Raw genomic sequence first — 26,149 nt, forward strand, 5'->3', positions numbered from 1 at the left:
CCCCCCCTGCCCCCCCCCACCCCACCCCTCAGTGCAGCAGCAGCTACAGCAGCAGCCACCGCCCCCGCCCCCCCAGCCACAGCCGCCGCCCCAGCAGCAGCACCAGCCCCCCCCACGGCCCGTGCACATGCAGCCCATGCAGTTCCCTGCCCACATTCAGCAGCCCCCGCCACCCCCGGGCCAGCAGCCCCCACACCCGCCCCCCGGCCAGCAGCCGCCGCCACCACAGCCCGCCAAGCCTCAACAGGTCATCCAGCATCACCCTTCACCCCGGCACCACAAGTCGGACCCCTATTCAACTGGTAAGTTGGCTTTTGCCCCTGGGCTCTGGGTAGGCTGGTGCTGGGCCCAGAAGTTTGTCTTTGAGAAGCCAGACTGGTCGGTCAGCTCATGCTTCAGGCTGGGGTGGGCTCAGAGCCCCACTGTAAAGGCTCTGGGTTGGTTGCAGAGGTGGCTGAAAGGGGGCGTTGGTGCTTCATACAGCGTTTTTACCTGGGATCTGTCTTGGCTTGCAACCCGATGACTGGGAACAAGGTCCCCACTGGCCCTTCTCTTGGAACTCACAGTTAAGAGCATTACAGTGCATCGTGATCCTGCTAGGTGGGGAAGCCAGGAGCCCGGGGAGGCACCTGATCCATTTCTGGAAGTCAGGGCAGGCTTCCTGAAGGAGGTGATCAGAGGGTGAGCCAGAGCTGATTTAACAGTGGGGAGTGAGGTCCTGGCAGAGCTAGGGGCAGGCCTGGGCAGCAGGGGGCTGTTTGGGAACCTGTAGGAATAGGTGCTCTGCTCTCAGTGAGGCTCACCTGGTGGGAGTCAGGACCTCGTGGGAGAGAATTGGGCTAACCCTGTACCCGGCAGCCGTTTCCTGTTCCTGCTTCCTATCGCCACACTGATCCAGGCTGTCCTTTTTTTGTCGACAGTGTTGATCAGGCCATGCCCTCTCGCTTTTCCTGGCACTTGTTTTCTAAGTGTCTGTGACCAAAATGTGCTGGCCGGCCTCAGCAAGGGACTTGTTCCAGGCAGTGCCTCATGGCGTGGTGACATGTGAGGGTCAGGGTTAAGGCCCCTGGACTTAGCAGTGCAGACCACGTAGCCTGGCTAGGGAGTCCAGGTGCCGCCTGCAGATTGAACAGCAAGGCTGTTGAGCTTAGGTTGCGACTGCTCCGACACCTACAAAAGCTGCCAGGTGCCAGGTGATGGTTGGACTCCCTGAGCCAAGAACAGCCGGCTGTCCTCCCTGCGAAAGGCTGGTGCTGGTCCTGGTCCCCGCAGCTGTGCGGCTGTGCCTGTTTTCACCCTTAAGGAAGGCCAGGCTTCCCTGTGGGGGGCAGTGATGAGCAGGAGATGAGATGCCTTCAGTAGAGCTAGTTCTTGCAGTGGGCAAGTTCCTTCTGACATCCTATGCTCTGAGTCCCCAGGCCCACCTCCCCTGAGCACCTGGCCTGGGGTGGGTCACAGGGAGCAACGTGGGTTGGAGTGCAGCTGGGGACTTCGGGCCAGAGGCCAAGTTGGAGTCCCAAGGAGGTGCATCCCTGGGCAGGGCACCTGGCCAGCTTGCAGGCACTACCCCTGAGCCCCTGGGCCTCCCCTCCAGCTGCTGGTGGATAAAGCCATGGCAGGCAGGTGATACCTACAAATCATAGATCCAAGCATCTGCCTGCCACCACGTAGGTCAAGCCTCGGCAGGTGCTGGTGAGGGAGCCATCCCAGATGAGAGACTGTCAGAGTCGTGTGCCTGCAGATCCCTAGGCCTGGACTGGGGCCCCCAACACCAAGGCTGGCGAAACCGGCCACATGGGGCTGGGGACCAAGGTGCAGGTGTGGGCTGGCCTTCACCACCATGATGTCTCTGAGCAGCTGTTCTGCCTCTCTGGGGTTAGGAGCAAGTTCTGGCTTCAGAGAGATGGGCAGGGAGGGTCCAACCATACATGAGGCATTGTGGTCTGTGCTAGGCCCAGGGGGCTGGTGGAGGGCCAGAGGTGTTAGTATCTCTGCAGGCAGATGGCAGCTGGAATCTGGCTTGGGGGAGGTCAGTGGAAGGGTCTGTATGCAGAACTTGGGTTAGGTTATTCATTGTGAGGCACAAGGCAGGACCAGGAGCAAGTGTACTTCAGAGAGGTGGCTTTGTTTTGTGGACAAGTGTGGCTTGTCCCATGCTGGAGCTGGCCAAGACATGTCAGGTATTCAAGCAGGAGGGTGTTTCCATGCTAGAGTAGGTAGAGGAGTCAAAGGCAGAACTTGGTGACTGTGACCTAAAGCTGTTTTCTCACCAGTGAAGCTGAGCTGTCAGACTTAAGTGCTTTGATGGCGCTTTATAGGCTCCTGCCTTGTGCCGGGTACTTGGACCTTGTGGCTGCCTGAATCTCCACTCTCCCACCCACCCGCCTTTGGTTTGAGGAAGGTGGGTGGGCTGGCCCAATTCCTGTAAGAACCACAAGCTGAGAACGTGTTCTACCAACTCTGCCGTGGTGCAGGCTAGTTCCAGCATCCCCCTTGTGTGGGGCTTGCAGGCTGAGTTGTGTGGGGAGGGTCTCCTGGGGATCCGGTCCTAGTCCCAAAGCATTCATCCATGCAGGCAGGTTAAGCCATATATAGGGACAGCTGGGAGCTCAGGCTGTCTGCTCTGTAAGGTTGTAAGGTTATTGATGTCCCTTTTTTTTTTTTTAAAGTTTATTTTTTTATGGGACACCTGGGTGGCTCAGTGGGTTGGCTTCTGCCTTTGGGTCAGGTCATGATCTGGGTCCTGGTACCGAGTCCTACATCGGGCTCCTTGCTCATCAGGGAGCCTGCTTCTCCCTCTGCCTGCCACTCCCCCTGCTTTGTGCTCTCTCTGTCTGTCAAATAAATAAATAAAGTCTTTAAAAAAAAAAAAAAAGGGGGTATCAGGACCCTGAGCTCATGACCTGAGCCGAAGGTAGATGCTTAACCCACTGAGCCACCCAGGCGTCCTGTTGATGTCCGTTATATTTAACCTAGGCTATGCCACGGAGCCATTTGGAGAACTTTTAAAAAGTACTCAGGCCCAGACCTTACCTGTGATCAACTATGTCAGGATCTGCTCTTCTCAAAGATTCCCGATGATTCTGACACACAGGGGCATCAGACGCTGGGACTGAGCTCATGGCTCCATGAAGCCCTGCTGTACACTGAGCTAGGGGCCTGATGTGCTTGGGGCTCAGCCAGTGTGGGTCTCCCCCCCAGCTTAGGGGGTCACCTGGCTGGGCCCAGGCCAGTGGTGTCCACACGAGTTCTGCTGACATGCTCCTTGTCCCCTCTCCTAGGTCACCTCCGCGAAGCCCCCTCCCCGCTTATGATACATTCCCCCCAGATGCCACCGTTCCAGAGCCTAACCCACCAGTCGCCACCCCAGCAAAACGTTCAGCCTAAGAAGCAGGTAAAGGGCAGGGCTGGGCCACGGCCCCCAGGGCCAGGTGCGGGCCGGTGCCAGAGGCACCCACCTGCCTCACCAGCCACTGTGCCTGTGCCGTCCCAGGAGCTGCGTGCGGCCTCTGTGGTCCAGCCCCAGCCCCTGGTGGTGGTGAAGGAGGAGAAGATCCACTCACCCATCATTCGCAGCGAGCCTTTCAGCCCCTCACTGCGGCCAGAACCCCCTAAACACCCAGAGAGCATCAAGGCACCCGTTCACCTGCCCCAACGTGAGTGCCCTCAGTGCCCTGGACGGGAGCTTTCTGTGGGCTGGTTGACTCCGCCCTGCTGGGCTTGGGGGCAGGGGGGAATGGGCCCCGGCCCGGGCCCACAGCAGTTTGTGTTCCAGGGCCTGAAATGAAGCCTGTGGACGTCGGGAGGCCTGTGATCCGGCCCCCTGAGCAGAACGCACCCCCACCAGGGGCCCCCGACAAGGACAAACAGAAACAAGAGCCGAAGACGCCAGTTGCACCCAAAAAGGTAGGAACAGTGAGTCCACAGGTGTCCCCATGCCAGGGAGGCACCTTGGGGGCGGGGTGGGCGGTGCCCTCAGGCTGTGGGCTTCTCCGTGCAGCCCGACTCCGCACCCACCCTGTGGTTTCTCTGCCTGGCAGGACCTGAAAATCAAGAACATGGGCTCTTGGGCTAGCTTGGTGCAGAAGCATCCCACCACCCCGTCCTCCACAGCCAAGTCCTCGAGCGACAGCTTCGAGCAGTTCCGCCGCGCAGCCAGGGAGAAGGAGGAGCGCGAGAAGGCCCTGAAGGCGCAGGCCGAGCTCGCCGAGAAGGAGAAGGAGCGGCTGCGGCAGGAGCGCATGAGGTGGGCTGGGTCGCGGGCAGCCTGGGGCCCCGGGGCCGCCCCCCGCCCCCGGTGCTGACCGGCGCTCTGCCCTGCTCTGCCGCGCCCAGGAGCCGGGAGGATGAGGACGCGCTGGAGCAGGCCCGGCGGGCCCACGAGGAGGCGCGGCGGCGCCAGGAGCAGCAGCAGCAGCAGCGGCAGGAGCAGCAGCAGCAGCAGCAGCAGCAGCAGCAGGCGGCGGCCGCCGTGGCTGCTGCCGCCGCCCCCCAGGCCCAGAGCTCCCAGCCCCAGTCCATGCTGGACCAGCAGAGGGAGTTGGCCCGGAAGCGGGAGCAGGAGCGGAGGCGCCGGGAGGCGGTGGGTCGGGGGCCTGGGGCGGGGCCCAGCGTTGGAGGGGCTTGGAAAGGGGACCGGGAACCTCGGGGTGAAGGCAGTCGCTCTCTCAGAGGCGGGTGGGCGGGGGGCTCCCGCCGGCCTGCACTGTGCTGGCCTCGGCTCTCACGGCGGCCCAGGCCCACACAGTCCACACAGTCGGTGTTGGGAGGTCCCGGGGTGTGGGCCCCGAGGGCCTGGCCAGTGCTGGGGGGGGGCTGGAAGCTGCAGTAAGGGTAGGGCACCTGGGCTCACTCCCTCCCTCCTCCCTCCTCCCTCCTCTCCCCTCCAGATGGCAGCTACCATTGACATGAATTTCCAGAGTGATCTGTTGTCAATATTTGAAGAAAATCTTTTCTGAGAGCACCTAGGTGACTTCTTTGATTTTCTGGCGAGACGCTGACTCTCCATAGTGTTAGGGGCGGCAGTGGAGGCGGCAGCAGCGGCGGGGGGTGGCTCCGGGCCTGGCCCTCCTGCATGCTGTGCCCGGGGCAGGCCTGACGGGCAGCTGAGGATCGCAGAGCCTGTCTGCCTTACAGCCAGCCGGACGTCCCGCCACCCACCACCCCCTCACAGGACGTCGGCTCAGAGCACGCCTCTCCGCGAGCAAGTGCCGGCCAGACCCAAGCCGCGCGTCCCCGCGTGCGGGGCAGAGGTCCTGCTCTCCGCCACATGTCTACACAGTATACACAGGACGTTGTTGCTGCCGCCACCGTGACTGGTTTTCTGTCCCCGAGAACGTGACGTTCGTGACGTCCTGCCCACCAGGAGTCCTTCCCCCACACCCCAGCCACTACCGCCCGCTCCCAGGAGGCCAGGGCAGGCCCGAGCGAGCTGGAGGCGGGCGAGGGCGCCGGCCCACCCCCTTGCTGGCACTGACTTTGCCTTGAACAGACCCCACCCCTCCCCTCCCCCCACAAGCCTTTAATCGAGAGCCGCTCTCTATAAGTGTTCGCTTGTGCAAAAGGGAATAGTGCCGTGGAGGTGTGTGTGTGTCCATGGCAATTTGGAGCAAGGTGACTGTCACACGCGCATGTGTGGGCCGGCCTCGCCCAGTGAGTGAGGCCACCAACCAAAGTCAGTTCCTTCCCACCTGTGTTTCTGGGTTGTTTTTTTTTTTTTTTTTTTTCTATATATATATTTTTTGTTGGATTCTATTTTATTTTTAATTCTCTCTTCTCCTCCAGACACAATGGCACTGCTTATCTCCGAAATGGTGTGATCGTCTCCTCATTGAGCGGCGGCTGCCACCGCGCTGTGGGTAGTGTGTGACCGTGGCTGTACTGTGTAGTGAACATAGTTGGCATATCTTTGTTTGAAGTTTGTTGGTGACTCCACCAAACTGGTGTAAAAAAACTCAAAAAAAAAAAAACCCACAAAAAACAAAACACACAAAACACAAAAAAAACTGCCTATATTTTACTCAGTTTCAAACTTTATTAGTCAGTTTTTAATTATAAAGCCATGTTTTCTTTTCCCTCCCCACCCCCGTTTGTTTTTAATGTCAGATCTGTTTGTGTTTTTTTTTTTTTTTTAACCAGGAAAGGAAGGGCCAGGGGACGAGGCAGGCACCGGGGGCTGGGGGGCCACAGACCCCTGAGGGAGAGGCTCCCCACCCAGCCTGACCAGCCGGCTGCCCCTTCCCCCACCCCCCCTTTTTTTTAATTTTATAATTGGAGCCCTTGGTGAGGTTACGTGTGCCATGAGATCCCACTCTACACCACGACGCTGGTGCCTCAGTGTTGGCCAAACTCTGGAGTCACTGACTGGTTTGACTTTCATACGGTGAATATGCATTTGGTCTGTACTGATCATGGAATAAACACATCTCTCTTTTTTAATGCTGGCGTCTTCCTGACATTTCTTTGTGAACCACCTGTTGCCTAGACTAGGCCCAGGGGGCCCCCCGGGATCCCCAACCACCTTTGTACAAGAACTACCATCAGGGGCCACCTTGCCCATCTTCCATGACCAAGCTGAAGCTGTGACAGGGAGCCCAGGTACCCATTCTTCCTGTGGACCCTGGCCTTCTAGGTGGGTGATGTGCTCCAGCAGAACCTGGCCAAACTCCAGACAGTATTCTTCCCCCTCGCCCTTCTCCATCCTGGTCCCCCACTCACCAGAGGACTTGGGCCGCTTCTCCCACCTCGCCTGCCTCTACCTTAACTACTCCTTTCATTTAAGCTCAGGGTTAACCAGATGTTCTTAGATAAGTGTACACCCCCCCCCCCCGAACCAGGATCCTCACCTCCCACGCGTGTAGACAGGCACCCACACATTCCCTTCCAAGAGAGCCCGCCATGTGGCTGCCCGTGTGCCCACCAGCGTGCCACAAGGTAAGGGCGGCACTCGAGTGGTCCCTAGGATGTAAGATGAAAGTATCATTTATGTGCGCACAGACACAAACTGAAACATTTCTAGCACTGTTTATTAACCCTTATTCCCCTTTGTTTTTCAACCAGAAAAGCCCTTGTATCATCTTGTGTTTGGGATCTGGGAAACCTGGCAAGGGTGTAGTTCAGGCATCCAGCCAGAGGCCCCCAGATGCCTCCCTGCCCCTGCCCCCACGCCCCAGCAGGCACTTCCTCAAGTGCCACTATGCTGGTTCAAGTGGGACTTATATTTTGGTTCTTTGGGGTTTCTTCCATCTTGTCCCGCCCCCTCATTTCTGTTCCGTGTTTTGTTTGGTAACTTCCCCAGGCCAGGTCCGACTGTTTAGCTGGAGAAATGGTTTTTGTCTGCACCTTCTAAAGATTTAGCTCTGCCATGGCCCTCTCCACACCTTCCTGATGGGTGTTTCTCTAACTGGGTTGTAATTAGAACTTGGATCTACTATTTAATTTCTCTGGCCATTTCCCACTCCCTCCCACAGTACTAGAAATCTTAGTCTTATACAAGAGTAAGAGGTGTGTACGAGCCCCCACTGTACTGTATGCACGGATCGCTTGGCCAATAATTATGTCAGTGAATCTGAGACTTGTATTAAACACTTTAGACATTTGTAGAAGGGAATTCGTAGACTTTTCACTTATATACTAAAGGGGTTTTTTTTGTTTTTGTTTTTGGTTTTTTTTTTTTGTGCAGTTCTCATTGCAAAAATAAACATTTGTACTGAATATAAAATTACCATCCTGTGACTGCCGCTTTTTGTTTGAGGGTAGAGCTGGGGGTAGGGGGATGGTGAGAGTCAGTTTTGTGTAGCAGAGGAAGAAGGGAGATCTCCAGACACTCCATAGCCACGTAGCCAGATTAGAGGACTTGGGAGGGATACCGCGATCATCCAGTGGTTGGAAAACTGATTTGATGGAAAGTGTAAATGAAACCAAAGCTATGATACAGGCTAATCGTGCAAGAAAAGAAAGGTACTAAGTACAGGGAGAACAAACCTTGGTACAATGCTGGTCGTGTAATCATAGCCATCTGCCCGACGCTGAGATATACACTGTTTACTGAGGCGGAACCACATAAACCACCATTCCCCTTTACTAGGAACCCACAGACTTAATTATGGTCCCAGGACAGTGTAATGTTTAGCAGCCGGAACAATACAAAGGTAAGATTAGCAATGGGAGGTGACGAAAACAATGGAGTGCTTAAAGGAAACCAATAGGAACACTAAAAACGGGTAGGGCCTGTCCAATGGTGATGACAGTCCATGCAATACTTAATGCCCCCAATTGGTCATCAGGAAATAGCTACACGAGCGCGTTGCGAGATACCTGGATAACCACCAGAAGAAAGCTAAAAGCATTCCGATGGCCGCCTCCGGGCGGAAGGAGAGGTGGAGCCCGAGATTGTTGCTTTTTTCTGTAAGTCCTGTTCAGCAAGCTGTGTAGCTTTAGGCAAATGACTTAATCCCCGAATTTCGGGTTCGTGGTCTGTAATACAGGGATGTGATAATAGTACCTACACTTAATGGGGGTGTTATACGGGTTAAACGGTGAGTGACCCTGAAACGTTCAGGATCTTCGGGGAAGGTTGCAAAACAGGAGGAGGAAGCTGGCCGGGTCGGGCCTCTCGCCCGACCTTGCCCCACTTCCTCTTTCAGACAGAGCTCCAGTGGCTCAACCGGTCCGGTCCTCCAGCTCCCGGGCCGGGCCTGCCTTCTAGAAGTCCAAGAGTCTCCCGGTCTTCATTGGTCGGCACCGGCGGAGCCCCGGGCCTCAACACTCGCCGATTGGCTGCCGGGCGAGACCTGTCGCCAGCACGTAAATAACCACCGCCCTCCAATCACAGCCGTGTAGGGGCGGGCCGACGACGGGCCCGCGGGACTAACGAGGCCCGCGCGGGGTCGAGGCCATTGGACCCGCCGTTAGAACCAGGCCTGGGTGAGGGTGCTGCTAGGTCTCTCCCAGCCAGGCCAAGGACAGGGTCGCGCGCTCCAGGAAGGGGAGCTCTCGGAGGGCGGCGGCAGGGCCCCCCCGCCCCCAGGCCTCCTCGGCTTGCGGCGACCGCCCGCGACTCCCTCCTAATCCCAGCCAAAGCACTACCTGTCCCCCTCCTTCCGCTTCCGGGCCCGCCCTCCCCGCCATATTAGGTTCCGGCCCCGCCGCCCCGTCTCATTGGCCCGGACACAGGCCGATCCCCAGCTTATTGGCCCAGCCCTCGCACCCAAACCCTCCCGGCCAGCCTTAGGACCTTCTCCCGCCCAACTTCGGGCCCCGCCCCACCTGGGCTCCACCCTCTCCCCCGCCCACCCTTTAAGCCACGCCCCGGTGGCTTAAGCCAACGCCTCTAGGCCAAGTTGGGTCTAAGTTTCTGGCTCATAGGCCGCACCTAACCTGCATTGCTCCACCCCTTCGCTTCAGGCTCCGCCCATTTCGCCCAGGTACCCCTCCGGCCCCCACGCTGGTACACATATCAGTCTCCCCCTACACTTCAGATCCCTACCCACCGCGGGCGGGAGTCCTACTAGACCCCGCCCCTTATTAAGCCCCGCCCAAGCCTGCCTAGGCCCCGCCCGCAATTCGCATCCCTTCTCCCCAAGGCTCCTCCCCAGGCACCGAAGCCCGGTCCTCACAGGCTCCATCCCCTCACCCCTTCCTGTTCGCTGTCGCCGTCGCGCCCAGGTATTTACCTGGTACTTAGGTGAGTCGTCTGCAGTGGCGGCTTCGGTCTAAGCCTCCCGCCTCTTCTCTCGGAGCGTTCCTCAAGCCTCGAAGGCACGGAGGGGCCCCGGACCAAAGGCGGTGGGCTCCCCAGCCCGGGTCCCGCCTCGGTGCGGCTGCCTGCGCCCCCCGCCCACACTCCCAAAGGCAGCGCCGAAGTCGTCCCGGGTCGCGGCGACATGCCCGAGCTGGTGGTGACAGCGTTACTGGCGCCGTCGCGCCTCACTCTGAAGCTGCTGCGCGCCTTCATGTGGAGCCTCGTGTTCTCTGCCGCGCTGGTGGCCGCCGCCGTCTATGGCTGCATCGCGTTCACACACGTGCTGTGCCGGCCCCGGCGCGGCTGCTGCGGGCGCCCCCGGAGCACCCCACCCGCCTGTCTGAGCGACCCCACCCTGGGCGAACACTGCTTCCTGACCCTGAAGGTGAGCGCGCGCGCGCCCCGGGGCAGGGGGGGAGGGGTGTGTGGCCGTCGGGGCTTGGTGGGGGTGGGGGGCGTCGAGCAGCCCGGGAGGTCGGGCCCTGTAGGGCTGGGGCGGGCGGGGTGTGCAGACAGCAAATGGTTGAATCCAAATCTGGGTCTGCACGCGGCTGGGGTGTTCAAGCCTAGCGAGGAAGGGTGCCCCAGGTCTCGGACTGTGCCCTCCCCCAGAGCTCGGGCCTGCGCCTGCACTATGTCTCCGCCGGACGTGGCAATGGGCCCCTCATGCTGTTTCTGCACGGCTTCCCAGAGAACTGGTAGGTCTGAAGCCCAGGGTCCTGGGGCACACAAGGCTGGAGGTGAAGCTGGAGGTGGAGCTCGGACCACCAGGGCATCCAGGAGGCAGGCACGAGGGCTGGGTAGACTGGGGGCACAAAGCATCCAGATGGGGTGCTAGAGGACAGGGTTGCTGTCTACAGGAGGAGGCCCTGAAGGGATATGGGACAAAGAGGTCTTGGATCCAGAGCACAGCTGACCTTGCCCTCAGCCTGGGGTTCCCCCATCTTCCTTTCTGGGAAGCCCAGGGCAGGGAGGTGGGGCCTGGGAAGGCCCCTGCTGGGCATAGGGTGGAGGTGCAGCCTGGGGACCCTGACAGCCTCCCTCCCCACCCGCCTGACAGGTTCTCCTGGCGCTACCAGCTTTGGGAGTTCCAGAGCCGCTTCCACGTGGTGGCTGTGGACCTACGGGGATATGGCTCCTCAAACGCCCCTCAGGATGTAGACTGTTACACCATGGACCTGCTGATGATGGACATCCAGGATGTCATCCTGGGCCTGGGTGGGGATACCCCCATCCCAGGCCTGGCCTCCCTCACCCTGCCTCACCTCTCCCTGGCATCTCACTTACACCTGTTCCTCTGCCCCTCCCCCCCCCCCCGCCACCGCCCAGGTTATTCCAAGTGTATCCTGGTAGCCCATGACTGGGGTGCGCTCCTCGCCTGGAATTTCTCCATCTACTACCCATCCCTGGTCGAGCGGATGGTAATTGTCAGCGCTGCCCCCATGTCTGTGTACCAAGGTGGGTTGGGGAGTCCAGGGTGCTGGGATAGGCCTGTGTGAAGGAGCATGTGTCTGTGTCTACGCTTCCCTGTCCACCAGTCAACACTCGAGGGCCTGGGGACACACATGACACACCCAGTCTACAGTCAATGACAGTACACTTAGGAGTGACTCACATGTTTTGAGCACCTACAGGTAACCATTGCTCTGACGAGGAGCTTGCATACAATAACCTACACAAGCCTCCCGAGCATATGAAAGTGTTACTATCTTCGTGGTCCAGTTGGGGGAAACTGAGGCAAGAGAGGTTAAATGCCTTTCTTCTGGCAAGAAAGGTATAGATAACTAAGCAACTACAATAGCATGAGATGCCTGTCACCTCACCTGATTCTAATTCCCAGTATCATAGTCGAATGGCACAGTGACATGGCCTCTCTTATCTTTTTTCTCTCTCTCCCTCCCTCTTTGCTGTTTTTTCTCGTCTCTCTCTCTGTCTAGACTGTCAGCTCCCCAGGGGCAAGGGAGTTTTGGCTGTTCCATTTACTGCTGTGTCTCCAGGGTTTTAAACAGGTCCTGGCATCCAGTAGGTGCTCAGTAAATATTGAAATGCATCCAGGCCTGGGCAGGGGAATCACACCAGTGGCTCTTGGGGGCTCCTGGGAGCTGCGGAGAGAGGTGCCCCCATTCTGTTGGGTACAGTGACGACTCGGCAGGGAGGGAAGATGGTACCCGGGCCAGGAGGAGTGACGAGTGTCCTCACGGGCTCAGGCAGACAGCAATGACATTCCTGAGTGTTGGAGCATCCGGGTGCCTATAGGGGTACAGGGATGTGGGGCCACCCCAGGCCCAGGCCTCACATCTGCCTTTCCCCTGCCGCCAGACTACTCTATACGTCACATCAGCCAGTTCTTCCGTTCCAACTACATTTTCCTGTTCCAGCTTCCCTGGCTGCCTGAGAAATTACTGTCCATGTCTGACTTCCAGGTGCAGTGAGGCAAAGGCTGGTGGTAGGTGGAGGGTAGTGGGTTGGGCCTGGGCAGCCTGGGCACTGAAGCCACAGTCCCGTTGTGTACCCAGATCCTGAAGACCACCCTCACACACCGCAAGAGAGGCATCCCACACTTAACCCCCAATGAGCTCGAGGCCTTCCTTTATGACTTCTCACAGCCTGGTGGTCTCACTGGGCCCCTCAACTATTACCGAAACCTCTTCAGGTGAGACCAGACCCAGGGCCGAAAGCTCAGGAGACTTGTGGGGGCAGGGATTTGGGGCAGGGATTCTTCTGTCTGTCTCTGTCTTGGCCATAGGAACTTCCCCCTGGAGCCTCAGGAGCTGGCCACACCCACACTCCTGCTGTGGGGAGCGAAGGACACCTACTTCGAGCAGGGGCTGGTGGGAGCCATCAGCAGTCGCTTTGTGCCGGGCCGGCTGGAGGCCCACATCCTGCCGGGCGTGGGGCACTGGATCCCACAGAGCAACCCCAGGGAGATGCACGAGTACATGTGGGCCTTCTTGCAAGACCTGCTGGACTAGCGGCCCTCGCTCGCTGGCCTGTGTGCACCTGGGAGGCCGCACGGCATACGTACAAGGATGGACTCCCGGATCTTGCGTGGGCGCGGAACTCTAGGCTGCACAGAAGGGAGTCTGTGGGTGCCCTCAGGCACACCAGCCCATAGGCTCACACACAGGTGTGCGTGTGTGGGTGTGGGTGGGTGAACAAGCACTTCAATCCTTGAGAGCCAGGTACAGCTCTGTGGAGCTAGATTCAGAGTGTCCTACCTCTCCCCTCCCCTGGGGCCTTACTCTTCTTGCCAATGTCAGACCCCAGAGCAGCACCAACCACAGACTCTGACCTTCCTGTCCCTGGCTTTCCTCTGCAATCCGAGTCTTCAGCTAAATGCTGCTGTGTCCAGTAGGGTACCGGCAGCCACACCGGGCTACTTCAATTTACGTGCAAAGTAATGAGAAGAAAATCAATTAAAAATTCAGTTCCTCAGTCACTCTGGCCATACTTCAAGGGCTCAATTGCCACAGCAGTATAAAGCATTCAATTGGACAGTGCTGAGAAGGGTACTCCTAGAATAGGGGTATCCACACCTGGCTCCCGACCAGCTCCCCAAGGGAGGACTCTCATGTGCAAGCAGCTGGGTGTCTAGACTCCTGAATGTTCGGGCCCTGAGCAGCTCCCACAATCTTCCCTCCAGTCTTGACTCCAGGCCTTTTAAGCTCAAGTTCTCTTGCTGTAGCCTGGGAAAGATCCCTGGGGCCCCTATCTCCCATCCATGGAAAAACAGCTCTAGGCTCCGGTAGGATGGATATGTGAGATTCTGGACTGGCCCAGGAAGGGACCAGCTCCCTGAATGATCATCTGAGGTCTGAGGCCTGCCTCTCCAGCTCCTGGAATTTCTCCAAATGAACCACAGTTTCTGCTGATTCTTTCTGGGGTCCTCTGGCTCCAGCCTCCAGATGAGGGTGGTACAAGTAGAGGGTGAACCATCCAGCCCCTGGCTGGTGACAGCACTTCTATCTCCCCAGCCTTTGCCTGGCCTTGGGGGACAGTGTCATGACCTGCTGCATGATGAATCTCTCTGGGGCCCTGCAACCTCAGAAAAAAAATTCTCTTATTCCTGGGGTGGGCCAGCCTGCTAGTCATCCCCCTCTGTCCTCTCTTGTCCCCAACAGAACATCCTTCAACTCATCATGTGTGTCAGGCACTGATCTAGGCCCTTGTGGAGTTAGCAGAGAACAGGCATGGAGGGCTATATGAGTGTATGATGGCTCGGAAAAGGCTTCCCTAGCTGGGGGACGCACTTCGGTCGGAGGCAGAAATAAGCTTAGGCTCCTGGGGTAACAATGTGGGGACTAGCGGCTGCTCGGGCAGAGTGAGGGAGGAGAAGGAGAAGAGGCCACACAGTCAGACCGCCAGGGGCTGTGCGGAGTTTGGATTCGATTCCCAAGGGGAGCCAGGGGAGGGTTTTCAGCAGGGGAGGGACATGGCTTGCATTTTGAAAAGCTCCCTGTTGTGGCTGGACAGTCCCACGCGAGAGAGCGAGCGGGGAGACAGGCGGGGGGCTATGCACAGCCTCAGCACGGGGCGGCCCGTTAGGCCCCACGGGAGCCGGGACCCCCAGCGCCCGACCCACCCCGGGAAGCCCCCCACCACCCCTGCCAGGGTAGGAGCAGTGTCCCCCTAGGGTCGATGAGATGGGCCGGAGGGGAAGGGGACCCCGCCATCTCGGAGCCTGGGGCGAGGAGGCCTGCGGGCAGGACGAGGGCGGTGCGTCCAGGGGGCGGTGGGTCTGGCGACGGTTGCCAGGGTGACGGGGAAAGGGCTGATGGTTGACCGGAACGGGTAGCGGTTGTCTGGGTGATTGAAGGGGCCCAGGGAAGGCTGACGGGAGGCCTCGGACAGTTGCCGGGGCGACGGGTCCGCTGACGGTTGCCAGGCAACTAGAAGGCGCCGTCTTCCGCCTCTGCCGCAGGCTGGAGGGAGTCAGAGTCTGGGGAGGGGGTGGGGGGGGTAATTAATCGCGGTGATTGGACAGAGACCTGGCTAGTGCGCCAATAGAGACTCGTGGCTCGGCCGAAGCCCGCCTCTCCCAGCCTGAGCCAATCCGGGCGCGCCTTTCTCCCGGCCGAGGGGCTCGGCGCGCGCAACCCTTTGAGCGGGAGATGGGACCTGGAGGGCTCGGAGTGGGGGCGGCTTCGGCTGAGGCCCCTCCCAGGCCCGGCAGCTCCCTCTCCCTGCTCTGAGCTCCTGCCTCCGAATCACCTTTCACCATTCATCCATTCCATTCATTCATTCATTCATTCATTCATTCATTCATTCATTCATTCATTCCGGTCATTCACTCGTTCATCTCTGTCCCTACTACCAGCTCTAAGCCTTTGGCCGCGCACCAGAGGGGTGGGGGAGACGGAGCCGGGCTCAAGGGGAATAAGGAACAGGGCGCTTACTTGAGGAGTGGGAGGGAAGGCTCCCTGGAGGAGGCAGCCTTGGAACTAAACCCTACAAGGACGTGCTCCAACCCACACAAGCCTCCACGCACGGCTGATTGTGTTCCGCGAGACTGGGGGGAACTTTTGGGATGGGAAGACGTGGGATTGCAAAGGACTTCAAACATCAGGCGGGGAGCTTGATTCCCAGCAGGATGCGGGCCAGCAGGGGAGGGTTCCGGACAGATCTGTGTGTTTGGGATCTTACTTGGGGGCTGGTGAGGGGGAAGGACCAGAGGGGGAAGACTGAGGGTCGGGAGGCCTGGAAGGAGGATGGGCATGTTTCGGGCAATAAAGGATGAGGCCCAAATCCAGGCTCTGGGTGAGGAGCAGATATGAAGGGAAGGCCAGAAGCCAGTTTGAGTCATGTTCAGTCCAAGGGGCCTGAATCCCTGGGGCAAGGACCTAGACACATCTGTGGATTAAAGACAAAGATGGCCAAGCGACCGTGTCTGTGTGGGATGTCAGCAGAGTGATGCCGAAGCTGGGAGAGGATGAAGTCACCCCAGAACAGAGCAGACAACAAGACTGGAGACTAGCTCTTGGGGCCCCAACATCTAAGGGACAGGCCGAGCAGAGAAACCATAGAGTTAGGAGGGGAAGCAGGCAAGCGTGGTGCCCAGCAGCGGTGGTGGTGGTGGTGGGGGGTGTCAACGAGGAGGGGCACAGCCCATGGTGTCACAAGCTGCTGACAGATTGAGAGGACTGAGCCACACACATCCTGAGGGAGGGAATCTGAGAGCGGAGCCTGAGGACACAGGACTTGGATGTTCTGAGCACCCGGAAGCAGGAGTGAGGAGGGAAGCATGGGGACCCCAGCTGGGGGCCTAGGGGAAATAAGTGGCACATTCAAGTGGAGTAATTTGAGGCAGGTTTGCTACAGGAACCATATACAGTGGGCAGGGTTTGGGGAAACCAAAGGGGCGAGCACCCGCGGAGAGCCATTATCATCTCCTGGTCCCCCTGACCAGACAAGGGGAAAGAAGAACGTTAGAACCCAGGGATAGATTTATGTGCACAGGGCCTTTGGTCAAGGGATACAACCAGCTGAGGTGACCCTATGGGAAGGGATGCAGGAGGATTAATATCCCATTCTCTCCTTTGGCTTCATCTTCTGCCAGTGCCTCCTATTGGCCAAACCCACCTGGAAGCCAGAGGACAAGGCCGTCCATTGATGCAGTCTGTAGAGGTCAGCCTCTGGGGCACGGAGTGGAGTGGAGAAGGGGAAGAATGAAGCCAGGCATGTTCAGAGAAGCAGGGGAGAGAGGGGGTGGGGGTTGGGAGGATGTGAGATGAGTATTTGCTGTGGATTCCTGTGAACGTCACTTTATCATGGAAGAGACCTCAACTTAAGGCCAAGGGAAGAGGTAATGAAAAGCCCTGGGGACTAGGGAGGAGGAGGACAGGTGCCACACCTACAGGAAAGAAGACAAGCTTCAAGGGCTAGGGGGCTAAGGACAGGCCGGGGACATCAGAGCATCATGGTTCAGACCTGAGCAGGAGGAGATGGGGTCTGGGGTAAGGTCAGGGACGTGGAAGATCAGAGTGGTCTGAGCCCAGGGTCTGTGAGGCCAAGACATCCAGTGGATGTCCCACCCAATGGAGGGTCCTAAGACAGGGAAACCACCATCTCCAGAAGGCATGGCGGCGGGGGTGGCCTCCCCTTTTGCTTGTCCAGAGCTACAGGGCCAGTAGCTTCTCAATTCAAGTGAGTTCCCTTCTCTTCACTCTCCTCCATATTCAGTTTTCACCCCCTCTCCTCCTCCGAGAAGCCCTACCAGCCCCCATCCCTGCCTCTGACCTAGACCTGATCTAATGGGGACTCAAGGGCTGGCACTGGGCACATTCAGGTCCCAGCTCCTGGGTCCTGCTCTTCACTGAGATGTGCTTGGTATATCCATTCATTCGACCTACTGTGAAACAGACTCTATGCTAGACACTGGGGATTCAGCAGCGAGCCAGACAGATGCCCACAGAGCTCAGAATCTGGTGGGGAGCCAGGGAGGATCACGTGGAGTGACGAGGCCATGCGAGCCCAGAGGAGATGGTGTGAAGCCTCAGGGACGACTACCTGGGAGAGAAGGCAGAGCTTCCAGAGTGGTCTTCTACAACCTCAGTCAGATCAGCTTCTCCCTGCTAAAACCCTCCAGTGGCGGCCACCGTGCTTGTGATAGAAGCCCAGACCCTGTGGCCCCTCGAGACTTGGCCCGCATCATCTTCCTTGACCTCCCACCCCTCACGCACTCTGTGCCCAGAACCCTGGCTTCGTCGCTGTTCCTCTCATCCACTTGCCTCTTCCTCCCCTGGCTGGGCCTTTGCACTTGCCATTCCCTCTACCTGGCATCCCTTTCCTCTGGCTGTTTGCTCCTGCCTGGCTCCTTCTCCTCCTTCAGGTCTCAGTTGTAATGTCCCCTAACTCAATGAGGCCTGTCCTGCCTCTGACACTGAAATCTCCCCTTCCCTTGTGTCACACTCAATGGTTCTTACTTGTCTGCCTTCTTGTTTCTGGTCTGTCTCCCTCATCAGGGCAGGGAACAGCTCTGTCTTTGTCACCTCTGCCTGTAATAGGGCCTGGAACCAAGTGGGTAGTCAGTAGCATTTGTTGAATGAATGAATGAATGAAGGTGAGAAGAGCTGGAGGGTCCAAGTGAACTGCCAGGTGAAAGGAGTCTTCGGGGTATGAGAAAGGTGCTCCCTACGGTGGGTGCAACCCGTGCCAAGACCGGGAAAGCTGGGAGATAGAAGTGAAGCTGGTGAGGCAATGACGGTGTCACTCTGGCAGTGGGGAGCCATAGACGGTTGGAGAATGAGAGGGTCCTAGGGAGGCAGGGGCCAAAAGAACTGGTTGGGTCTGTAGCCAATGGCCCCTGGAGTCCGGCCTTCCCACTCTTGCCCAGGGCCCACACCCAGCAGCCCTCAGTCCTGCTGGTTCTTGTCGGACTCCCATGGCCCACTGCCTGGGCATGAGGGCCTGGCCCCAGCTTTGGTGCTGAGGGCGGGACTGTGGTCCCAGGAGGAGAAGCTGAGGGCATGTTCTCAGGTTCCTGGTCATCGGCCCTGGGCCCGGCAGCTGTGTCTTGGCCTGGCCCCAGGTCCTGTGTCCCTGGGGACTGAGCTCATTGAGGAGAAATGCAGTCCTGGGCCAAGGCGGCCGGCAGGGCAGGGGAGAGGGCTCGAGCTCACCCCTACCCCCACCACATTGGGAACTGTGTGGCAGCCCACTGCAAGGCTGTGGGAATGGTCTCTCCAGACTACCCTGTCCCCCAAGGACCTTGACACCTTGGGCTGTTTCTGCCACTGTGGCTGGAGGGCGGCAGGAAGCTGGAGCCACGAATCCACGTCCTGCTGGCTGAGTCATGGGGACTTCAGAAAGGGACTGACACACTGTAGGCACTCTGTAGACTTTCTTTCTTTTGTGCCCATTCCCCCCCATGCTGGCCTTGCCTGTGTTTGCACTATTATTGTTTCCTCTCTGTCTCTGTTTGCTATAGAGCAGAGGCCACCAGATCAGCAGAGTCACAGACTCTAGACTTCCTGTCTAGCAAAATGTGGGTCCAGGTTCTTTGGTTGCTCCTTGTGATGGGGAGCTCAGCACCTCCTAGGGCATCCATTCCAGCAAAAAGTCCTTTCTCAGATGGGTCCGGGTTGGAGCTAGCTCACCTCCTGAAGCCCCTACCTTTGCCTCTGGACCCCCAAACCCTTTTCTGGACCCCCAGACCTCTAGAATGGTACTGAAGAGAGTGTTCTGGGCCCCCCTGTGGCAATCCTTCTGGGCTGGGCATCCTAACTCCTTCAGCCAATTCCTGAGTCACCAAACCCTCCCATGTCACCCCTTCTGTGTCCGCACCATGCTGTGTGATGCCTGGTTCCTGGGAAGCTCCTGATCTAGGTGGGGATACAGAGCAGGACACAGATATCCCAGCCACTTATGGATAAGACTAATAGAGAGGGAAGGAGGGTGCTGGGAAAGCCCAGGGGGGCTCTGCCTGGAGGGGCAGAGAGGGCTTCCTGGAGCTGGAACCTTCCTTCCTTCCTTCCTTCCTTCCTTCCTTCCTTCCTTCCTTCCTTCCTTCCTTCCTTCCTTCCTTTCTTTCTCTTTCTTTTCTTTCTTGCTTCCTTCCTTCCTTCCTTTTTTTTTTTCTTTTTAAGATTTTATTTATTTCAGAGAGAGAGCAAGCGTGAGGGGTTGGTGGTGGTGGCAGAGGGAGAAACAGATTCCCAGCTGATCAGGGATCCGGCGTGGCTGGATCCCAGGACCCCGGGATCATGACCTGAGCCAGAGGTAGACGCTTAACTGACTGAACCACACAGGTACCCCTGGAGCTGGAACCTTGAGGAATAAACGGGAGTTCCCCAGGTACAGAAATGGGGGGGTTGGAAGGCACGTCAGAAAGAGGGACCAGCATGGGCAAAGGGGTGGCATGTGTGGGAAATAACAGAGCATTCCCTATAACTAGAAGAAAATACATTTTTGAAGAGAACGCATTTGCTGTGAGTTCCTGCTTGGGGGTGGGGGGGAAGCAAAAGAGTCCTTTTAACTAGCTGCGTGTCCCAGCCAAGGGAAGAACCTGGGCAAAGGCCATGAGGGTGCAAGGCCTGCTGGGTGAGGAGGGAGTTTGACTCAGTGTGATGGGGGGAGGGCTGGAGAGGGCACGGACAGGCTAAGGGCTCTGAAAGCAAAGCCAGGGGTGGGGTGGGGGCTTGGATTTCCTCCTGGGGTGATGGGCATGGGGAGGGACTGAAGCTGCACCTGCCCTAGGGCCTATTGACTCAGCACACTCACTGTGAATCAGGCTGCGCCCCTTCTTGTGCAACTTTTGTCTTTTTCGCTGCCCAATCCCCAGCCCCACCCCACCCCACCCCTCACACTCCGTGTGGCCTGGAGTCACTCAGACCTGGGTTCTTCCTCTAGAAAGCCTCCAGCAAGTCACCAGAAGATGGGCAGCTTCTCCCTCCCCGTGGGAGCTGCATCCAGATGCTGGGAGGGGCAGAACATCCTCAGTTCCTGTCCCCAGGGGCTGGCCTATTTATACCCGCCAGGCCAGGCTCTGGCCAATCGTTCAACTTGCACCCTTGGCTCTTCATGCTTCTTCTTTCTTGCTAACAGTACTTCTCTGCCTCCTTCCCCTCTTCTTCCAGCATTTAAAAATCATCTAACCTATGAATGGATGGACAAGCAAAATATGGTATAACCATTCAATGGAATATTAGTTAGCTATGAGAAAATATGATGCTACATGGGGGAACCTTAAAAGCATTATGCTGAGTGAAAAAAAGCCAGACACAAAAGGCCCTACACTGTCTGATTCCATGTACACAAAATGTTTAGAACAGGCAAATCCGGGGTGCCTGGGTGGCTCAGTCAATTAAGCGGCTGCCTTTGGCTCAGGTCATGATCTTGGAGTCCCGGGATCGAGACCCACGTTAGGCTCCCTACTCAGTAGAGAGCTTGCTTCTCCCTCTGCTCCTCACCTCACTCACTCTCTCACTCGCTCTCTCGCACTCTCTCAAATAAATAAATAAAATCTTAAAAAAAAAAAAAAAAAAGAACAGGCAAATCCTTAAAGGCAGAAAGCAGATTGGTGGCTGACAGGGGCTGGGAGAGGGGGCTGGGGAGTGACTGCCCTTGGGGATGCGGCTTCCTTTAGGGGTGATGGAAGTGTCTGGGAAGTAGATAGAGGTGATGCTTGCACTAAATGTCTCTAAGCTGTACACTTTAAATGGTAAGTGGTTAATTTTATGGTATGTGAATTTTATCTCAGTTTAAAAAAAACCTCAGGGGCACCTGGGTGGCTCAGTCGGTTAAGCGGCTGCCTTCGGCTTGGGTCATGATCCCAGGGTCCTGGGATCGAGCCCCACGTAGGGCTCCCTGCTCGGTGGGGAGCCTGCTTCTCCCTCTCCCTCTGCCTGCCTCTCTGCCTACTTGTGCTCTCTATCTCTCTGTCAAATAAGTGAATAAAATCTTAAAAATAAATAAATAAATAAATAAAACCTCAGAGGAAATCATCAGTCCATGCCAAAACCAGTGGGTGAAAGTGTGATGGACACCAGGATATTCACATCGTCTAAGTATCTCCCCACATGATATTGATATTGATTTATTATGCGAGGAGGGATGGGAAGAGAATGGTACCTCAACTGTAGGAAAACCTGGCCAACTTCACTCAGGTGATCAAATTCTAATATCACCAATGTTGGGAACTGACATCAGGTACCTCCGGATACAAGGCACCGGAGAGGACCATCATCACCTCTGTGGTTCCAGACAAAGACACACACCCTGAACCGGGTCAGGAGGAACCAGCAGATCAGCCTGCTGGGGGACATTCTGTGAAACAGGTGATGTCCACTCTCCAAAAATGTTAATATCACAAAAGACGAGGAAAAGCTGAGGAACTGATTCAGATTACAGGACACCAAGAGACATGACCATTTCATGAAACATATGGTCAGGGATTAGATCCTGGACCAGTGAAGAAACATGCTATAGAAGATGCTACTGGGGCAACAGAAAACTTGGAACACAGACTAAGGGGGACAGCTGTGGTCTGGGTAAGAGAATGCACTTTTGCTCAGGAAACACACAGTGGTGTATTAGGGGGTAAAGGAACATCACATCCATAATTTGCTCTCAAAAATAAAAAGGCACATTGGGGCACCTGGGTGGTTCAGTAGGTTAAGCGTCTGACTCTTGGTTTCTGCTCTCGGGTCATGATCTCTGGGTGGTGATGTGCTCAGCAGGGAGTCTGCTTGGGATTCTCTCCCTCTCCCTCTGCCCCTCTCCCTGCTTGCAGAGGCTCTTCCACTCTCTCAAAATAAATAAAACCTTAAAAAAATAAAAAGGCACATGGATAGATAGATATGTTTGTGTGTCCATATATATATGATTATAAAGCAAATGTGACAAAGTGTGGAAAGAGTTGGTGAATCTGGACAAAGGGCATATGGAAATTACGTTATTCTACATTTGAAATTATTTTATTATTTTTATTTATTTATTTATTTATTTATTTATTTAAATAGCAACTCTCTCTCTCTCTCTCTTTTTTTTTAAGATTTCATTTATTTATTTGACAGAGAGAGACAGAGAGAGAGGGAACACAAGCAGGCAGAGTGGGAGAGGGAGAAGCAGGCTTCCCGCTGAGCAGAGAGCCCGATGTGGGGCTCGATCCCAGGACCTTGGGTTCATGACCTGAGCTGAAGGCAGACGCCTAACGACTGAGCCACCCAGGTGCCCCTGAAATTATTTTAAAATAAAAAGGTTAAAAGTTGCCTGAAGATCTCGGGGTGCCCTTGTGACTATCTCCCATTATGGCTTCCCCATTCTCAGTCCCAGTGTTCAGCTGCACATAGATGACCCCCAGGCTCCACGGATTCATCACCTCACCTCCAAACCATTTCTTCCCCCTGTAGCCTCACCACCAAGCCAAATACCAGGGAGGCAGCCTGGCTTCCTCTTCTTCCTCCTCATTCCAGCCACTGTGACCCCTGGCCTGTCCACTCCTTCTCCTTTCTTTGCTCCCTCCTGTGGGTGCAGGCCTGTGTCTCTGCTGGGATGTTTCCCCTCTAGTTCATCCTTCCTGGCTGAGCTCCACTGGACCCTCCTCTGGGAAGCCCTCTCTGGGGGAGGAAGGTATACCCCCAGCCCCTGGAACAAAGTCAGACATAGAGCTGGAGTTTCATACCTACTTGTTGAATAAATGAATGAACAAATAAGTAACTACCCTCAGGCAGAGCCCTCACTAACCCCCCTATATACTCTTCCCAGACTCTGTCCCTCCCTCTGGCCCAGCTCTGAACCCATAGTGCTGGGGGTGGGGGACGGGGGTCTGTGTCCAGCTTTTTCTTCCCCAGACTGAGGGCTCCTAGGGCCTGGGCTTGGGGCCTTTTGGGGGTCCCCATTATTATCACAGGGACAGAGTGGGCTGCTCCGTGGCTTTGTAGCATGTCTGCTTTTGGAAAAGGCAGTTGATGAAATTGAGCAAGGCTGAGCTGCAAAGCTGGGTAGGGTATGGGTGGGGCTGGGGGCTGGGATGGACCTTCGGAGTTCACACAGGGTAGTAAGGAGCTTTCTAGGAGAGCTGAGAGTAAGAAGGTGTGTTTGTGTGTCTGTGTGTGTTTGCCCATATGCATGAGGCTCCTTCCTAATGTGTGTCTGAGGTCTGAGGCTGCAAATGCTGCCCGGCTCAAGGCCTGACTGGGCCTGAGCTTTGGGTTTGTGTTTTGTATTTTAAGTCCCCATGAAGCTCTGTGCATACGTCTGCGTCTGTGCATGGTAGCTGTGTGTGCATGAGCTTCTCAGGACTCCCCCCAGGCTCCTGCTCAGGACGTGCTTGGCCTCAGTTTCAGGGTATCTGGAGGTCTGTATTTGTGCCCTGGCTCTGTGTGTGTCCCCTGCTCTGAGCGTGTGCTGGGAGCTGGGGTGTTCACGAAGCCGGTGTGTCTGTCACTGAGGGTTCAGCCCACGCTTCACTGCATGGTCGGCCTGAATTTCCTAGGGTCTGCGGGTCCCAGGCTGTGTGGGTGGAGGGTGGGCAGAGACCCCGGGAGGCCGGGAGGTGGGGTGTGTGGGGGGGTGCGGGGGAGCGCAGGGCCGGCCCCGGGGCGGGGCGAGCCGCCCAGGGCTGGGGGCGGGGCGGCCCGGCAGCCTCACTTTGGCGAAGTTGGCGGCGCGGAGGCTGGCCCGGGACGCGCCCGGAGCCCAGGGAAGGAGGGAGGAGGGAGGAGGGAGGGTCGCGGCCGGCCGCCATGGGGCCGGGGACCCGGGGCCGCCGCTGCCGCCGCCCGATGTCGCCGCCGCCACCACTGCCGCCCGTGCGGGCGCTGCCCCTGTTGCTACTGCTAGCGGGGCCCGGGGCTGCAGGTGAGGGGCTGGGACCTAGCGGGCGGGACTGGGTGGGTGGGTTGGGGGAGGGTAAGAGCGGAGTTTAAGGACCCCCGAGTCTGGGGCTGGGGGGCTGGCCTAGGAGCCAAGGACCAGAACGGGGGCAGGGAGCAGGAGCCCGGGGGCTACGTGCCAGTCCCGGGGGGGGGGGGTCAGGGGCTCAATGGGGGGAAGGAGCAGGGCCCCAGAGGTCCGCAGAATAGGGGCTCAGGAGCGATTAGAGTTGGGGATGAAGGGACCCAGGAATGAGGGAGTGGGAGCTTGAGGTGCGGGGATCAGGGACGCAAGATCGGGGGGACCAAGAGTCTGGGGCTCGCTCCCAATGCCCGTCGGTCTGGAGTCCTGGGAAGGTCACGATTGGAGCCCAATGCCCCCAGGTTGGGAACCCCTCGCACAAAAGCCCCCCTACACACCCAGGGCTGGCCTGGCCGGGTGGGGGACGGGGAGGGGGCGCGAAGTTCTCGGAGCTCCGAACTCGGGGAAAAACTTCTCAGGCCGGAGCGCCGCAAGACCCGGAGCCGGAGTAGGAGCTGGAGCCACAGCGGCGCCCGCGCCCCTTTCCCCGCCCGCGGCCCCGCTCCCTCCCTTGGCCGCCGGGACCGGGCGGCCACGGGACCCCGCCCCCGTGAGGGGAGGGAAAGGGAGGGCGGGGGGCGCGAGCCCACGTGCTCCTCTCCAGCTCCAGAGCCCCGTCTCCGCAGCCCGAGCCCCTCCCCAGCCGGCCGGGGCCCCCCGCCCCTCCCCCTGCCCGTTCTCCCTTCCCCCGCTTGGGACAATGGCCGCGCCGTCTAGACACCCCCTCCCCCCCGGGCCGGCCTCGCGCTTTCTTTGCCAGACAAAGCGGGACGGGCGGCGGGGCCTGGGCGGGGGCTGCGGGGGCGCACACCCCCAAGGGAGGCCTGGCCGGCGGAAGAGGGGCGCGGGCCGAGAGGCCCTGGCCCGGGGTCCCGGGGAGCCGCTGTGGGCCTCGGCGCTGGGAAGGAAGGGCCTGCACCGCCCAGCCCGGTGCCCGACCGACCGGTGCCCGACCGACCGGGCAGGATCGGGCAGGAGCTGCCGCCCCCGCGGGGCCGGCGCGCACACACGCGGCCTATCACACACTCGCAGGCACACACAGCCCTGGGTCACACATGCAGATGGGGACGTGCACACACACACGCACACGCACTACACCCGCAGAATGGATACGCAGCTCACACACTAACATACTGGTACGTACAATTACACATGTTCATACGTATCAGGGATCACCAGCCCAAGGCCCTGTACACGCTGTCTGCACACATTCAGACACATGCAGACAGACCCAGGGCATGCCTGCACCCAGTTTATACCCGCAGACAGGCGCATCCAACCCATACGCAGACACACCTGGGAATACACTGGTCCCGCAGAGACACACAGCTGTATACCAGACGAACAGTTCACATGCACGGGCACTCACGACAGATCCAGCATGCACACACACACCCGCGTCCTTCAAGCACACACACATGTCGCTCACATGGCCCACAGTTTGGCGAGGCCCACAGTCTGCATCACGTGGCTCCTAGTGTGAGTTCACAAACCCCCACAGGCCCCTCTCTGGGTGGTAGTGTCCTGTCTGCCTGTCCCCTGAGGAAGGGGACACATGCCATGTTGTCCTATTCTCATGTCCAGCTCAACTTCTGTCTCTCCCTCTCTGTCTCTGTACATCTCAGCCTCTCTGTGTCAGCCTGCGTCTGGTTTCCTTCTTTGTGTCTCCGTTTTTCTCTATCTCCCTCCATCTCTCTCTTTCCATCTCTATCTGTGACACACACACACACACAGTAGCCCCACACCTGCCGGCACACAGTTCTCCACTAGCTCACACCCAGCCGCACCCCAGACCAGTCTGACAGGACAGTTAGACTGCCACACCCCAGAGGGACACAGCCCTCAGGGATGGGGATGCTGGACAGGGCAGCACATGCCTAGTGCAAGATGCTCCTCCCTTCAACCCACACCCTATCCCTGCACCACCCAGTGCTGGCTGTGCATGGGGTACAGGCCTTGGCCCCTCTCACCAGAGCACCATGCAGCTCTGCCCAGCTGGAGTAGATGCCCGAC

At 57.8% G+C, this 26,149-nt stretch overlaps 3 protein-coding genes across 4 annotated transcripts in view; all 3 read left to right on the forward strand.

Moving 5' to 3' along the window:
* BRD4 (bromodomain containing 4) overlaps positions 1-6,438 on the forward strand; it is a 92,283-nt gene extending 85,845 nt beyond the window's left edge. The window contains 7 exon segments of the mRNA XM_064598497.1: positions 2-302; positions 3,282-3,394; positions 3,494-3,656; positions 3,776-3,906; positions 4,041-4,246; positions 4,336-4,582; positions 4,890-6,438. Coding sequence (XP_064454567.1) covers positions 2-302; positions 3,282-3,394; positions 3,494-3,656; positions 3,776-3,906; positions 4,041-4,246; positions 4,336-4,582; positions 4,890-4,958 — 1,230 coding nt within the window. The 3' untranslated portion in view covers positions 4,959-6,438.
* Positions 6,439-6,587: 149 nt separating this feature from the next.
* On the forward strand, positions 6,588-14,567 carry EPHX3 (epoxide hydrolase 3). 2 transcript variants are annotated; one of them, XM_045862821.3, is made up of 7 exons: positions 6,588-10,127; positions 10,355-10,440; positions 10,803-10,960; positions 11,072-11,200; positions 12,062-12,165; positions 12,259-12,395; positions 12,489-14,567. In XM_045862821.3, the coding sequence occupies exons 1-7, from the start codon at positions 9,885-9,887 to the stop codon at positions 12,712-12,714; spliced, it is 1,083 nt and encodes a 360-aa protein (XP_045718777.1). In that variant the 5' UTR covers positions 6,588-9,884; the 3' UTR covers positions 12,715-14,567. The 2 variants fall into 2 exon arrangements, with proteins under 2 accessions (XP_045718777.1, XP_064454574.1); XM_064598504.1 differs by having other exon boundaries at positions 10,803-11,200.
* A 9,280-nt stretch (positions 14,568-23,847) lies between these two features.
* The window catches only part of NOTCH3 (notch receptor 3), a 32,251-nt gene continuing 29,949 nt past the window's right edge, over positions 23,848-26,149 (forward strand). Inside the window, exon 1 of the mRNA XM_045862823.3 lies at positions 23,848-24,040. Coding sequence (XP_045718779.1) covers positions 23,926-24,040 — 115 coding nt within the window. The 5' untranslated portion in view covers positions 23,848-23,925. The remainder of the gene's footprint in view (positions 24,041-26,149) is intronic.

This window comes from Mirounga angustirostris, unplaced genomic scaffold, assembly GCF_029215605.1.
Source record: "Mirounga angustirostris isolate CCGP_5_RB_7025 unplaced genomic scaffold, mMirAng1.0.hap1 SCAF_1, whole genome shotgun sequence".
NCBI lineage: Eukaryota > Metazoa > Chordata > Mammalia > Carnivora > Phocidae > Mirounga > Mirounga angustirostris.